General features: G+C 37.2%; 1 protein-coding gene across 2 annotated transcripts; it reads left to right on the forward strand.

Moving 5' to 3' along the window:
- The first annotated feature begins 16255 nt into the window (after window positions 1–16255).
- LOC120071021 (RmlC-like cupins superfamily protein) lies at window positions 16256–17204 on the forward strand. 2 transcript variants are annotated; one of them, XM_039023006.2, is made up of 2 exons: window positions 16256–16441; window positions 16514–17204. In XM_039023006.2, the coding sequence occupies exons 1-2, from the start codon at window positions 16333–16335 to the stop codon at window positions 17050–17052; spliced, it is 648 nt and encodes a 215-aa protein (XP_038878934.1). In that variant the 5' UTR covers window positions 16256–16332; the 3' UTR covers window positions 17053–17204. The 2 variants fall into 2 exon arrangements, with proteins under 2 accessions (XP_038878934.1, XP_038878935.1); XM_039023007.2 differs by having other exon boundaries at window positions 16523–17204.
- Window positions 17205–17226: the final 22 nt, after the last annotated feature.

The raw sequence follows: 17226 nt of genomic DNA on the forward strand, positions 1-17226 counted from the left end.
TCATCGAAGTTTGTAGTCGGAGGTGGTTGTCGGAGCCTACGAAGGTGGTTGTCGAAGTTGGTCATCGAAGTTTGTTGTCGGAACCTAAAATTGGGCATCAGAGTTGGTAGCACAAAGGTGGTCATTAGAGTTGAGTCACCGAAGGTGGTTGCTAGAGCTCGGAATTATTTGTCAGAGTTGGTCGCGCGAAGGTTGTTAAAGCTCGGAGTTGGTCGTTGGAGTTATCATCGGAGGTGGTTGTCGGAGCCCGAATTTCATCGTTGGAGTTTTCATTGGAGGTGGTTGTCGGAGCCTAGATTTGGTCATTGGAGTTGTCATCAAATATGGTTTTCGGAGCCCAGAGTTAATTCCCGGAGTGTGGCAGTGGTCAATGGGTGAAGCCATTAAAAACATTGGAAGAAGTGAGAGTTGTGGTGAGTTAGGGTGAGTTGATAAAATATATCAACTCAACTCCACTAACTTTTAAAGTTGGTAGGCCAAATAATGAGTTGATATATTATATCAACTCAACTTAACTCATATTGGTGAGCTAAACACCCCCTTATATAGAAGAAAGATTGATAAGAAATTGGTTAAAGAAATTGGATTTGAAGTTGTAATTTTCCTCTAAAAAACCATAGCTCTAAACTCTCTCCAACTCCATTTTTCCTTAAATTTAATCACGTTTTTGGACCCCACAATCCATTCTAAGGCCGAATAATAGTGGGCAAGACTCTAGCGGTGGTCCACGAAGTGTTCGTGATCAAAAGCAACCGGTGGATTGCTTCAATTTTGAGCAACATCAAGGTTTCTTCATCAAAACTCTATTTTTTTCAGTTTTGAACAAGCATGTTTAATCCTTAAATTAATGTAATTAGAGTGTTTTAGACCCAAATTGCTTCCATTTGCATATTCTTTACTCTTACAAGTGTTTCTAAACTCAGCTAAATCTGTGTGAATTAGTTCAAGTAAATTAGTGTTACGTGTCGTTGATTTAAAAGGTTTTTTCGTAAGTTTTGCTTCTACACAAATTGGGCATCTATTATTTTTATGTGAATCAGAAACATTAATAAGATTCCAATTTTTAAGCCTTTTAATTGATGCAACATTAACTTGTCCTAATCTACCATGCCACACATCAAATGATTCAACCATATAAGCAAAACGAGAGGCATTTTCATTCATGGAAATAGAAGCTAGAACAACATTCAAAACAAACAGATCATCAGACATATATCTCTTACCAACAAAGTCACCATTTTTTGTGATGACAATCTCGTCAGCTTCAAACATAATCCTAAGCCCCGCTTTGTTCAATAGATTCCTCGACACCAAATTCCTATGCAAAGAAGGAACATACAGTACATCGATAAGGTGTAGACTTTTTTCAGAAGTAAGTTTCAATAAAATCTTTCTTTTTCCAAGAACACCAATAGTTTTTTAATTGCTCATGAAAACACATTCGCCATTGTCAATGTCTTGGAAGTCGTGGAAAATATCCCAGTTTAAGCAAAATTGCCTTGATGCACCAATGTCCAGGATCCATTCAAACTTGTTCTCCACCAAATTTTCCTCCACAACCACTGCAACAATGATATCGTCCTTAACAACATTGGCCTGTGGAACTGGTTTGGCAACAACAGAATTTTGATCTGGCCTGTGGAACTTGTTCTCCACCAAATTTTCAACTGATGGAGTTAGCGTTGATTCCCAAAAGATATAAGTAATAGTTAATTAGGAACGACCCCTGAATGTAACCGAAATACATAATTTTCTGGGTTTAGCAGGTTATTATAGTAGATTCCTTGAGGGTTTTTCTAAGATAGCTCTACCATTGACAAACCTGACTAGAAAAGATGCGAAGTTTGAGTGGTCGCAAGAATGCGAGCATAGTTTTCAAGTATTGAAACAGAGGATAGTGTCAGCACTAGTATTAACTCTACCTACACCAGGTAAGGAGTTTGAGGTTTATTGTGATGCATCCCAACAAGGGTTAGGATGTGTGCTGATGCAAGAGGGAAAAGTAGTAGCTTATGCTCCTCGACAGTTAAAGAAGCATGAATGTAACTACCCTACAAATGATTTGGAGTTAGCGACAGTTTTGTTAGCTCTAAAGTTGTGGAGACATTACCTGTTTGGTAAGCGATGTCATATATTTACAGATCATAAAAGTCTAAAGCATATCTTTGATCAGAAGGAACTGAACTTGAGACAATGAAGATGGCTCGAGTTGATCAAGGATTATGACTGTACCATTGACTATCACCCAGGTAAAGTAAATGTAGTAGTTGATGCTTTAAGTCGAAAAACTAGATCAGCTAGAGCTAGTATCAATTTAGTGAAGGGTGCACTGATTCATGAGTTGTATAATGCTAGGGCAGCATTATCAATCGGTAAAAAAGGAGGGTTATTAGCTTCATTTCAAGTACGTCCTACGCTCGTAAAAGATATTCTTCGTGAACAATTAAAGGATTCTGATCTTCAAAAGTTAGCTGAAGAAGTGGATAAAGGATTAAGGACGGACTACCAATTAAGAGCTGACAAAGTGCTATTGAAAGAAGGTAGGATATGCGTACCTAAGGTCTTATCACTTAAACAAGCTATTCTAGAAGAAGCACATAGTTCGGCCTATGCTATGCATCTGGGCAGTACGAAGATGTATAGAACATTAAAAAGATCGTACTAGCGGCCTGGTATGAAAAGAGAAATAGCAGAGTATGTTGACAGATGCCTAATATGTCAACAAGTTAAACCAAAAAGACAGAGGCCAACAGGATTACTTAATACACTCCCAGTACCAGAGTGGAAATGGGAGCATATTACGATGGATTTCCTGTTTGGATTACCTAAGACACCAGCGAGCTATGATGGTATATGGGTAATTGTGGATAGATTGACAAAAACAGCTAAGTTTTTACCTGTTAAAGTTACTTATACCCTAGGCCAATTAGCTAAGTTGTATGTTGATCGAGTCTGAGTCAATTTGGAGCTCCAGTTTCAATTGTATCAGATCGAGACTCCAGATTTACATCAAAGTTTTGGCTTAGTTTGCAGAAAGCTATGGGGAACCAAGTTATATTTTAGTACCGCTTTTCATCTACAGACGAATGGTCAGTTTGAGCAGACAATCCAGACATTAGAGGACATGCTGAGAGCATGTATATTGCAATTCAAAGGTAGTTGGGATACGCATCTGTCGTTAATCAAATTTGCGTATAGCAACAATTACCATTCGAGTATCGGGATGGCACCGTATGAGGCATTATGCGGAAGACCATGTAGGACTCCAATATGTTGGAATGAAGTCGGTGAGAGGAAATTACTAGGTCCAGAACTCGTACAACAGACATCAGACAACGTTAAGATTATAAGAGATAATCTTAAGACGGCTCGAGATAGGCAAAAGAGTTACGCTGATAAGCAGAGAAGAGAATTAGAGTTTGAAGTTGGTGACAAAGTATTTCTTAAGTTATCTTCATGGAAAGGAATACTCAGGTTTGGTAGGAAATGGAAATTAAGTCCAAGATATATTGGACCTTACGAGATAATAGAAATAGTTGGCTAAATGGCATATCGATTGAATTTACCTTCAGAATTATCTCGTATTCATGATGTGTTTCATGTGGCAATGCTTAGAAAGTATGTGTCCGATCCTACCCATGTATTGCCTGAGCAATCGGTATAGTTGAGAGAAAATTTTTCCTATGAAAAGGTACCAATGGAGATTTTTGACCAAAAGGAACAGATCTTAAGGAATAAGACAATCCCATTGGTAAAGGTACTATGGTGAAACTATAGCATGGAATAAGCAACATGGGAAGCCAAAGAGCAAATCAGAAACAAGTACCCGCAATTGTTTAGTTGACAGACTTGTAGCGAAATTTCGTGGATGAAATTTTTATAAGAGGGCGGTAAATGTGAACCCCGAATCCTAATTTCTCTACTTGAGTATGTTCCCTACTAAGACTAGTGTGATGAGTAGGTTGATGTGGAAACTAGTGTGGAATGGTAGAGGAAAAAGTGGAGATTTGAAGAAAAGTGGAAATTTGGAAGTTTAACTTTTGGGAAAAACTTGGAAATTTGGCCAAGTATAGAATTTTGTGTGTTGATGCGTTGGAAGAGTGGTTAGTGAAGGCATGCGGCTAAAGAAGAAAAATGGAGATGATGCATTGGAAGGCACATAAGTAGGCGAGGCATGCATGGAAAGGCAGCCCATGCGTCGAGCAACCTCGGCCAGCGTCCATGCCATGCGTCGAGCAGCCTTAGCCAAACGCCCTGCCCATGCATCGAGCAGCCTCGGCCAGACGCCCTGCCCATGCATCGAATAGCCTCTGCTGGACGCCCTGTCAATGCATCGAGCGGGCACGCCCATGCGTTGAGCGCCCTGCCGAGCAGCCATGCTGTGCATCGAGGTGCCCTGCCATGCAGCCAAGTACGCAGCCCATGCCCCCGAGCGAGCAAGTGATTGCCAACATACACCGCACGCCCATGCGTCGAAGTAGCATGCCTATGCGCTGAAGCACCCGGCCAAGCATCAAGGCGCCACGCACAGCCCATGTGGCCAAGCGCGCCCATGCGTCGAGCGACCAGCCTATGCAGCGTGCCTATGCGTTGGTGGCCAGCACCATGTACCCATGCCAAGCAAGTCGTTTGATGCTACCTAGTGAGCCATGCGTCGATGATGGACGGTCACCCTATACGTTGGTGATGGTTAGCTTCTTGCGATGGCTAAGTTTAATTCTAATGAGAGTGAATTGGCTTTCTATGCATTGATGATAGGCTATGCATTGAGTATGGATTATATGTTGAACATCCAAGAGTTGGACGCATACAAAGGATGAGATCAGCAAGAGAACATCATCAAAACCATATGTCTTCTTGGAAGGAAAGCCTTACGCCTTAAGAATTTGAGGTGATGGCATCAGATTGGAGGCTCATGCATTGGAAACGTAGGAGGAAGAAACTTAGCTTCCGATGTTCACACCATTGCGTTGATGGAGTGAGAAGGAAACACTTGGCCATGCAGCCAAGTAGGTGGTGTCAACTCTAAGGAAGGTTTGGACACCTATAAATAGGGCCAAAAGACTTAATTTTTAGATCAAAATTCAAAAATACCGTAAAAAGAGTGGGAGAGTTGAGTAAACTTTGCATTAGAGCCAAAATCCATGCGTTGGTCATAGTATTTCAAAGAGGACGCATTGGACAGTGAAGTCTGGAAAGCAGCATCAACTTGGGACGAGGAGTTCTCCCAATTTACTCGTGAATTTGGAGTCATTCTAAAGCCACCTAAAAGCTCCGAAAGTATAGTTTTCAAGGTAGGGCTACCAGAGGAAAAGCTCGAAGGGATCGGGCTGGAAACTGAGAAGAAGACAGAAGGGTCAGGCTGTCAGATAAGCTTGGGCGAGTCTTGAAGATTTTGTGATTCCGGCCAAACTAGGAGAGGTTCTGAGCTCAAATTTTAGGGTTAGCTTCCTGAGACATTTTAGAATATGTTTGTAGAATGAAGTATCTCAAAATAATATTTAAAACTATGAGTAATCTAAGATGTAAGTTCAATCTGGATTCTAGGGGTGAAAAGGGAGCCCGAGGTAGAAAATGGAGCTACTAGAGTGAAAAGCTCCTAAGCAATCAAGGTGAGTAGCTAAAATGTTTTGACTAAAACATTTGCTTAAAATGTTTGATTACAACGTGTTATAGAAAGCATGTTTTAAAGAAGATTATTCTCATGCCAGCTAGTTTTACAAAGTGATTTCCAAGCAAACCATGAGTTATGTTTTAAACGCATGCATGTGTGAGAAATTGTTGAAAAGCGATTTATATGTGTAAAATATACTCAGCATGCGTTAGTACCTTTAAAGCCATGTTTTTATATGTGTTATACTTTACATGCTTTAAAGAGAGAAAGTCCTTTATGACTAGTTTTACTTAAAACGCGATACCGAAGGACATTTGAGCAGGTATCCACCCAACTAGATACCGGAGAACTTTGAGAAGGTATCTATTGGTACTGAAGAACGTTTGAGAAGGCACCAAACCAACTAGATACTGCAGGACGTTTGAGAAGGTATCTAAATAGAAGTACCTAAGGTATGACGGTACTTAGTATGGCCACGTGCACATAGGTAGTTAGAGTCAGAGATTGAGCAAAAGGGTTCTCCCTTGACTAGCAGTTGGTGTTGGGATTGTTTTTACCCACAGTAAGGTTATTCTCAACTAGGAAACAGTTTTACTATTTTATGATTAAAATAGCTTTATATGTTTAATGCTTGGAAAATGTTTATGTTGCAGTACAATTGAGATTTTGCATGAAAATCAATTATCTTTCTTAAGTCATTCACTGGCGTAAGCTCACCCCCTTTTCAAATGTTTTCTCCCCCCCCCCCCCCCTCAGGTAGCGATCAAATCCTCTGAAGATAGCTCTGTATCTGCTCTGCCACTAAAGGACAAAGAGATTTGTAACCCATCTGTTTAGGTGGTTTCTGTTAATATTGTACACATGTTACTGTTGTTCATATAGGGACTAGGGTTTTTTGGGTTTTCGGACTTGTAAATCTAGTGTTGTAATGATTTTTAAATATGTTGTGCTTCTAAACTAATAAATTTTGGCCTAAAGATATTCCGCTGTATATGAGTTATATATTGGTATCAGAGTTATTCCGCAACAGTTAGTAGGTAGTAAGTGTCAGCCACAGGGTTGATAACTGCTGCAGCCACGCCCTTTTCTAGGCATAAGAGAGTGGTCTGGGGTGGGGTGTGATAGCTTGGTATCAGAGCAAAGGTATACGTAAACTTGGGAAAGGTTTGAGCTAGTTTAGTATTAAAGCATAAGGTATTGGGTGAAAGAGAGAGTTCATGCATTAGATTAAGTCCCATAGATAAGTCTCTAACATGTGTACTTAATAATTAGGCAAAAATGCTGAGGAGAAGTGGCAAGCGGAGCAAGCAGACTGAGGAGAGGAATGTTGACCCTACTAGTAGAGGTCCTGAAGTTAGACAGGACCCAGATCCCAAGGGGAAGAGAGTTAAAGACTCGGTAGAGTAGGAAGCAACTTCTGCAAACGAATCCAGTACACCAAGGGTAGATTTAGAACCCTAGATGGAGGATCGAGTATTTGATAGAATCACTCAAAGATTGGCGGCATGTGTAGGATCGATTCAGAACGATCCAGAAAATAAATTCGGTGTCGAGAAGTGAAAGCTTTAGAAGCCACAAAATTCAATGGAGCCACAGATCCAGTAGATGCTAAGATCTGATTGGATTTGATTGAGAAATGTTTTAAGGTTATGAGGTGCCTTGAGGATCGTAAGGTCGAGTTAGCGGCATTCTTGCTGCAGAAAGGGGCTGAGAAATGGTGGAAAGTGATAGAAGCCAGAAGGAATAGTTCGGAAACTATGACTTGGTTTGAATTCAGACAAGTATTTGAGGATAAATACTACCCTAGTTCTTTTAAAGAAGCGAAGAGGGAGGAATTCCTTAGGCTAACTCAGGGAGTGATGACGGTTGCTGAGTATGAACAAAGATTTACTGAGTTATCTCAATATGCCCTTCCGATCATCGCGGAAGAGAAGGTGAGGTGTAGAAGATTTGAGAATGGCTTAAGAAGAAAAATACGTACACCCGTTACCTCTACATCCAATTGGGTGAATTTCACTCAGTTAGTTGAGACCGCTATTCGAGTAGAGCAGAGTGTAGCGAGGGAAGATGTACTCTAGCCAGGTGAAGGACAGTTTAGAATGCCTGGAGAAACGAGAAGTAAGAGATTTAGACCTCCGTTCTCTGAACAATCGGGTATAAGGAGCTTTGGAGGCATGAGTCAACAAAGTTCAAGTCGAAAGAGGTCAAGACCTGCAGCTGGACAGAGTGGTAGATCAGTATCAGGTCGTGTTAGCGATTTAGTAGCTAGTACAAGGAGGAAACCACTTTGTGTAAACTGTGGTAGACCTCATATAGGAATATGTTATGATAATAGGAATGTGTGTTTCCAGTGCAGACAAGCTGGGAATTTCAAGAGAGATTGTCCTCAGCTAGGTCATGGAGCACAGAATGAGCAAAAAAGAGTTGCACAGACTGTAAACTAACCTAGAGCGGCTGGAACTAGAGGTGAGGGATCCGGTGTAGCTAAGCAGAAAGGGGTAGCTGGACGACCCCAACAGCAACAGCAACAACAACAGCAGCAGGGTAGGGTATACGCTATGACACACCAGGAAGCGAAAGAGGCTCCAGATGTCGTAAGTGGTACGATAACTTTATGTAATCAATCCGCTTATGCATTATTTGATCTTGGTGCTACGCACTCATTCATATCTAGCATGTATGCATTACATATAGATAGAGTGCCTGAGCGTATGAATGAGGATTTGTTTATCTCTACGCCTGTAGGAGATACTCTAGTTGTACATGAGTATTACAGGAATTTTAAAGTAATTCTTGGAAATTAGAGCTTTTGGGTTGACTTGATTCCATTAGAATTATTAGAGTTTAATGTTATCTTAGGTATGGATTTCCTAAGTAAACACTATGCCACTATGGATTGTTTTAAGAGAGAAATGGTGTTTAGGAAACCAGATGAAAAAGAAATAACCCTGGTGGGAAGTAAAAGAATACTTCTAGGAAGTTTAATATCAGCAGTGAAGGCTAGGAAATTATTGAGTAAAGGATGCGAAGCCTATTTAGCCTATGTAGCAGTTTCACAGGATAAGAAACTGAAACCTAAGGATGTACCTATGGTACAAGAATTCTTAAAATGTATTCCCTGAAGAGTTACCCGGCTTACCACCTGACAGGGAAATAGAGTTTATTATTGAGTTAGTTCTGAGTACAGCAACTATATCCCAGGCACCATATAGGATGGCACCAATGGAACTAAAGGAGTTAAAGGTTCAGTTACAGGAACTTGTAGATAAGGGGTACATTAGACCCAGTGTGTCGCCTTGGAGAGCGCCAGTCTTGTTTGTTAAGAAGAAAGACAGTACTCTTAGATTATGCATAGACTAAAGTTGGTGGGAAAATCCAAACTTTTGTTGGATAATTTCACTTACAAAATAGTGGGCTAGTGTTGATGAACGCTAGTTAGGATTGATGCTAAAAAGGTATGCTATGTTATGCTCTAAATGATGTGATACTACTTCTAGATATGCGTTAATTATGAATGTTCTTGTAGTATGTTATGCATTGTTACAAGTTTCCTTACGTTGGAACCAAGTGTAATTCCACTGCAAGTTTCTCGGTGTGATCCGAGGTCGAACACAGGGACTGTTTGAGGTTATTGTGGTATGTTTGTGATATATGCGACCAGGTTTTTCAATCTTTAGAGAGTATTTTGTACAAGTATATAAAATTACGGTAAAGTAAAGGAAAGCAGTAAAAAAATGCGATAATAAAATAAGTACAGTAAACCTAAGCTAGACGATACAAGATGCAGGCTTCATGAAACAAGATGCTGAGGTCCAGGCTGGCTGTGAAGGTTATGCGAAGAACAGAGAATGAGGCGGCAAGTCTTATGTACAACACAGAAAGAGAAAGATAACTAATACAAACAGCGCAAGTTTCTTAATTGCGTAGAAGCTATAAGTACGATTCCGTTTTTCTCTTGGTGTACACCTTTCAGTGATCGGCCGCGCTCCCACATGTCTGTGGTGAAACAGAGACGAACGTAATGAACGCAAGGTTGCTTCCATGTCTGGAAGTACTACTCGCTTCAGTTAACTCATTCTTCTAACCTTCTCTAGATAGATCAGAATGGCATCTTCACTTCTGCTCTCACAGATGAAGATGTCGTCTAGCATGCCTTAGCTAAACGCATTTATCCCTTTAACACAAGTTAAGTACTCATTTAACTCATATTAACTACCAGGGGATTAGGAAGACATCATGGAGAAAGTGATTAACGGAGGAACGGAAGTAGACATAAAATGGGATATGAAAGCAATCGAAACATTTAATATTTCTATTAAGCATTTGATATATGGTGTTAATGAAGAGATAAAGAAGGTGAAATACAATGATGAAAAGAGATAGAACATATACAAACCAGCGCCAACATCTTAGCACCGATTTGGGTGGAGATCTACTTGCTAGATTGGATGGATCAAATGGATGGATGAGCTTCCCTCTTAGGCTTGCTCAACCGATAGCAGGGTTCTCAACACAAAGCTTCTCGACGGGTATTTAGTAGAATATAACTGAGACTCACCTTTCAGCCTTGTCTCGTCTTCTTACCAGATTTCTTCAGTTAAGTACTCAGCTCAGCCTCTCCTCTCAACACTTTGGCAACAATTAGCCCCGTATCCAGTAGCATATTTTTTTCTCTGAAATCTATGGGGTATTTATAGGTGAAGATCTTTGACTCCGGCCTTGTAGTCCCCGCTTGTTGTTATGGAAATTTCGAAGATGAAGGGATATTATTCCTTCTGCTATGCAATCAGACCGTCAATTCTGTACAACCATTAGTTGTACACTTGTCTCAATCCTTCGTTTTTGCGTTGCTCAACTGCATCTTTCGATCGTGAGTTCGCATGCGGTGTTGTTTTTATTATCGCATGCGATTGAAAGTCAGTCTGGATCGACTGTCGCATTGCGTCGTCATTGCGTTAATCGTCTCTTCATTGTTGATTGGCTGGCACATTGTGACAGAGATGCGTTGATCAGTTCTTCTTGAGCCTTAAGCGCAAGCGGTGACTCGGTTTCCTGCAAAACAGAGTAAAATCTCCTTTTCTTCCATCTTAAAGATGTTAGTAGGTGTAATTGCGATAATTTATAATTATTGTATTTCGAAGTTAATTTTCATACAATCGGCGCATATTCATTCTCTTTTGGCCGCAATATCTAGATAAGGTAGTATAAATAACTTGTATTTCTACAAGTTATTAGCTAGATGTTGGCTTATAGTGGAGACATTAAGCCCACTTAGATAGTGGATTCTAGGTGTTGGGATTTTATGAAGTTATTTCATGCAATTTTGCATAACCCTTTTCTATAAATATGGGCTTGTGATTTTGGATTAAAAACTTTTGGACTTTTTGCCAAAATAATTTTCTAAAATTGGGCTAAAAGAAAAACTCAAACCCAACCCAAAATCTCTTCTTCTATTTCCATCTCTTTCTCTCTCTCTCTCGGGTTCTTCATCCATCGGGTCCCACAACTCGGTTCTGAGTCCAGAGGATAGTAGGTCAGCTCTAGTAGTTGTCCAGTTCGTGTTCAAGCGGAGATAGATGAGTTTCGGGAGCTTCAAAGGTAATATTTCAAAATAACCCTAATTAGTTTATTTAGGGTTACATGTTTTATTTATGCAATTAGAGTAAAATCGATTCTCTTTTCCGCTGCGCATGCTTATTTTTCCATCAGTGACAAGCTCCATGGGGGCCAGATGAGGTCCCGAGCCGTGATCTTAGAAAATGGGGTTCTGTCATGGGGTTTTATTTATGCAAGCACGTCGAATTTCATGTCAATCGGAGTTCAGATGAGCACTCTACGTTGGTGAGTGAAAATTCGCCACATTTCATATGCATGGGTGGCAAAGAGGAAAACGTTCATAATGCACTATAGGGGGAGGCATGGTGTCAGCTCTCCACCACCCCCAGGCCCTGTGGCCTAAGTGAGCTACTACATGGCACATGCGTGTGTCATGGCGTGGGCGAGCGTTACAAGACAAGTTTCTTGGACGTCTTCCATCGAGAATGGGATTTCATGGACAATGTCGGACGACACGGGTGTGTCGGCATTGCACCCCTTCCCATGGACTAGAGATTCGATGTAGTACTCGATATGCCATTTTGATTCGACAAGGGCTCTGAGGGGCCTAAGTCTCGATTATGTCCAGATGATGGATGTCTGAGAAGTCCCGAGTTGGATAGTTGCCTATGGGTTGGTTGACGAGGATTGAGGATGAAAGAACCTTGCCTAAGGTCCGACGAAGCTCAAATGGCGGAGGCGAAAAGAGAGGGTTGGGACTTGAGTTTCCCTTAAGGATGACCATAATCGCTAGAGAATCATGGTGTCGCACGGTTGGAGAAGTACGACCATGACACAATGCATCTAGCTTTGAAATCATTTTTCTTCTCTAGTAATCTTCATAATGCATAATTTGGCCACCAAAGCAACCTTGTAGTGTTCATTAGAGTTTTGAAATTTATCCATATAGTTTCTAATCCATTCACAACAAATATCCATCAAATTTGATATTTGATCAATATTTTTATAAATTTAGGACCATAACATTTTTATTGATATTGATATTTTAAACCTTAATTTTGAGTTAGATTGTAGCATAGCCTCAATATAGCATATTAGGTAATCACTCTAATTTTTTCTTTCTTTTTATAATTCCTTAATTGAGTTGGAAAAAAAAATAGAATAAATTTCAAAGTAACCTCTTTAATAATTATATATATTGTTTTTTTAAAAAAAAAAATATAGTTTGTTTGATTGTAAACCTCAATACAAGATTTTTTTAAAAAAAATACCAATCCTTCCAATAGACGTTTTCAAGTTTTTTTTTAATAACTCTTCTTGCTACAATGATAAGAAATGTTGTGATTTTTTTTTTATTTGAAAATGAAATTAACATACTTTTAAAGGAAAGTTTGTTATAATTTAAGAAATGTGCAATGTTTTTTTTAATGTATTACAATTTATAAAATACATTAAACTTTAAATATAGCTCGAATTTTAATCTTCTCACATTTCCCCTACTTTCATTTTAGAATACTTTTTTCACACAAATATTTTCCTTCAATAGACTCACTATTAAATAAATTTAATATTTATAATAATATACATTTTTTTTTACCTTTTTAATGGAAATATTAGCTTTCAAATACATAGCTTTTTTATTTTTTTTCACATCCTTTTATCAATAAATACATTATTTATAGAATTAAATGAACATAGTTCAACAATATATAATCGATATATACTTATCTCCATCAACGTTGGAGGTTCAAATTTTCCTAATCTCATTTGTTTTATTAAAAAGAATTATTATTTATATCAATTATGAAAGTTTGAACTTCTAAGAAAAGGATTTTTTTATTTTAAAAATAAATTTTGGTTATCTTGTGAAATTTTATTTTCAAATATTTCAAATTTTCCTCATTTAACAAATTGAAAATGTTACATGCACAGCACATGTTGGAAGACCTAGTATCTGTAAGAAGGCAGTAAGGAAAGAATCTTTATAGGCCTGTTTTACACTTCATTCTTTAATCTATTCTTATTATACCCCCGTTTTAATAATGACTATATTAGGCTCTGTTTGATAACTATTTTTATTTTTCGTTTTTATTTTTAAAAATTAAGTCTATGATTTCATCTCTAAATTTCTTTATTTGTTATCTACTTTTTATCAATTGTTTAAAAAACGAAGTCAAATTTTGAGAACTAAAAAAAGTTAACTTTCCAAAAGTTGTTTTTATTTTTGGAATTTGACTAAGAATTTAACAATTATACTTAAGAAATACAAATCATGGTAAGAAATACGAATGAAAGAGGATTGATTTTCAAAAACAAAAACAAAAAAACCAAATGGTTACTAAACAAGACCTTAGTAATTCATTTTAATTGAAGTGAAATTTTACCCTCTTTTAGGAATAAAAGATCATTTGATTAAATAGAACCAAAGTTGAATGGAAAATAAAAGTTCGCATAACCAAGAAAGCTTATTAGAAGCCCAAAAAGTACAATTCTCATTTGAGACCGAGAGAGAGCTCATCGAGCAAGATTGTAAGTTACTTTATTCAATGATTGGAGATAAAACCAGAACTTTAAGTTTGCACGTGCTAACTTAAATTCTCTATTGTATTCTCTAAGTTGAGAGTTGGATTAAAGAGGGTGAGTATTACAAAAGTTATGAGAGAGTTGGAGATAAGCCCAAAAAGTAAAAAGGGTAAGTATGACATATGCTAACTTACAAAAATCATCGAGCAAGATTGTAAGTTACTTTATTCAACGATTGGAGATAAAAACCAAAACTTTAAGTTTGCATGTGCTAACTTAAATTCTCTATTATATTCTCTAAGTTAAGAGTTGAATTAAAGAGGGTGAGTATTACAAAAGTTATGAGATAGTGTTCTTGTAATCGAGATTGTAATAATTTTCACATACCGAAAATCTTTTAACCCGTAGTCTTTTCTCTGAGTTTTTCAGATTAGATATTGTGTTATTAATTCTATAGCTTTTTTTAACTCCTTTCGCACTGTGGGAGGTTCTTACCAACACGATTAAGTTCTATTTTTGTAGATATGACTTGCTTTGGGGTGATATTAAACCCGACAAAAACTCCTAAATATGCTCTTTTATGCGCCTAGTTTTTGTAGGAATTTGGTTTCTATATCAACATCAGGTTATGGATTTAAATTGATAAGTGAATCAAAGGGTGTTGGTTTTGGTACTGTCCGATGGTCTTTTTACTACATTATATTGCTAAAAGGTACAGTTAATGTGTATAATGAGACTGTAAAAGGGTTTTCGGAGCCGTTTGTTTCGCAAGTATCCTAGATTCTCATATAGTGACAATTGGATTACCTTATTTCCTTTGCAGTATTAACAATTTTCAAGAGTTTTGGATTGGATATCCTTCTAAAATGTAGATTTTTCAAATTCCTAAGTTGAGAACATCTCATTTTACATTTTTGTCATTTCTTTTATTTTACAAATATATAGTAATCTTCATTTGCATTATATAAACAAAATAAATATTGTCAATCATATATACTTTTTTTTTGTTATATCGTAATTCTTATTTCTTTTAGCAAGATGCTCACATTTAAATTTAAATTAATATTTATTTTATAAAAAAAAAAATTAAACCATGATATATTATTTTGTTGAGAAAGATAACATCTAAAAATAAGAAAAAAAAAATTGATATATAGAAAAAATATCAAACTATTGACAGAAATAGCAAAAAAACACGGATAGATACTGATAGACTTCTATCAGCGTCTATGAGTAATAGAAACTGATAGAAGTCTATCGAGAGAGACTGATAAAAATCTATTAGTGTTTATCAATAATAAACACTAATAAAAGTATAAAATAATTAAATTTTACTATTCTGTGTAAACAGTTTCCTTATTTTTCTTATTTTTCTATTTTTGAAAATTTCCTGAAAATAATATAAATTGTATTAATTTAAAAAAAAAACAAAATGATAAAAACAAATATATTATATAAGTTCAATTTAATTATAAATTGATTAAAAAAAGGTCGACATTCTTGGAACATTACGTAAATTTAAGATATTCTAGGTAGAAATCCTACAAAACAAACACAATCATCAAAATATTCTCAAATATCTGTAAAAATATTCTTACAAAACAAACATGATAATCTAGAGATGTTGGACATATATAATTTCGTATATCTATAATCTCGGACATCTAAGATTTCGATTATCTATATTCTAAAAAAACGGATGTGACTCAAGAAGATAGAGCGGGAGAGAGAAAGGAGGGGGACAAGATGAAATGGGCAATTCTTTAACCAGAAAAAACAAACAAAATTTTTGAGTAAAGGTATTGTGTGTTTGATTTCAAGTTTTCTAAGTTTTCTTTTGATTGTGTTTTTTCCCCCATTTATTCCATAAATTTAGGGGGCGAGATTTAGTTTTTTCCATTTTGTCGTTTTGAATTATTTTTAATTATCCTTCAAGAGATTTGTTTATGAGATTTGGCAGGAAGGGTATTTTAGCCCATTTTATGTCTCAATTAATTTCTCAATATATGTTTGACTATTTTTATAGAAAAATTATTTTAAACGACAAAATTGCTAAAAATATTTACAACTAATAGTATGTGATATTTTGTTATTATTTATAAATATTTTTGTTCATTTTCCTATATTTGAAAACATCCCTTTTTATATGAAAATTCTCCCTCTTAAATTGTTTAAATTTCTTCTTCTAAAAAAAGGACTATTTAAATTTAGTCATATACTCCCTCACTCTGAACCGGTTGATGTAATAACGATCAAGAATTTAGAGGAACACCAAGGAAAATGAGTTTGTGAAATTTTGTTGAAGAGAGGGAATTTTAGTTTCTGTTTAAGAAAAGATTTTGTAGTGGTTTGTTTGTTAAGCATAAATTAGTTTATAGAGAAGGAAAGAAGGCCATGGATATGTATTGTAAGTAAAGAAATAAAATGACTGGTAAGATGTAAGGAAATTAGCATCATGGGACCATGGGTAGCTATACCATTTTTTTCAGATTGAATTTTCCTTCACTCTTAAAACAATTTGCTTTAGGTTAAAGGCCTGGAATGTTTGGTGGTTAACATCTACATTGTTAATATTCATTATATAACCACCTTCATTTGCCTCTTCTTTATCACCCATCCCACCAACCAAACAATAATCCATGGCCTCCATGGCTCCCATTTCTCTCCTCACCTTTGCTCTCATTCTCGCAATTTCTACTGCAGACTTTGACTTGCTTCAAGATATTTGTGTTGCGGATCTCGCTTCCGGTATTTCCAACTTTTACTCCCTCTCCATTTCTTCACCTTATGATGTTTAGTCTAAGTGACTGATTTTGGTAGGGATTAAAGTGAACGGATTTGCATGCAAAACAAACATATCTGCCACCGACTTCTTCTTCAATGGACTTGCCAGCCCAGGCCTCACCAACACTACATCAGGTGCAGTGGTCACCGGAGCCAATGTACAAAAAATCCAAGGCCTCAACACTTTAGGAGTGTCCCTCGCACGCATTGACTACGCCCCTGGTGGCCTCAATCCACCCCACACACACCCACGTGCCACCGAGATAGTGTTTGTTCTCGAAGGCAAGCTAGACGTTGGCTTTATAACTACAGCCAATGTGCTGATATCCAAGTCCATCAAGAAGGGAGAAATATTTGTTTTCCCAAAGGGACTGGTGCACTTCCAAAAGAACAATGGGAAGGACGCTGCTGCAGTGATTGCAGCATTCAACAGCCAATTACCAGGAACTCAGTCTATTGCTGCCACTCTATTTGCAGCAACTCCTTCAGTGCCGGATAACGTACTCACCAAAGCTTTCCAAGTTGGAACCAAAGAAGTAGAGAAAATCAAGTCTCGCTTTGCCCCCAAAAAGTAAAACAAATGCTTCTTTTACGCATATAGTTTGACCCAACATCAACATACATACACAAATATCCTACTTCAAATGCATGTTTCTTTCATATTCATCATTGTACTAATCCTAAAAATATCATTGTTTATTTGATATATATTATGTTCTACTCAAAATCCCAAACACCTGAGCTAACTA

The sequence above is a fragment of the Benincasa hispida genome, chromosome 2 (assembly GCF_027475165.1).
Source record: "Benincasa hispida cultivar pf3 chromosome 2, pf3_genome.v1.1, whole genome shotgun sequence".
In the NCBI taxonomy this organism is placed as follows: Eukaryota; Viridiplantae; Streptophyta; class Magnoliopsida; order Cucurbitales; family Cucurbitaceae; genus Benincasa; species Benincasa hispida.

Coding starts and splice junctions, on each gene's coding strand:
- LOC120071021 (XM_039023006.2), top strand. CDS start 16,333: ATGGCCTCCATGGCTCCCATTTCTCTCCTCACCTTTGCTCTCATTCTC. Junction 16,442..16,513: donor TGTTGCGGATCTCGCTTCCG/GTATTTCCAACT, acceptor TGATTTTGGTAG/GGATTAAAGTGAACGGATTT.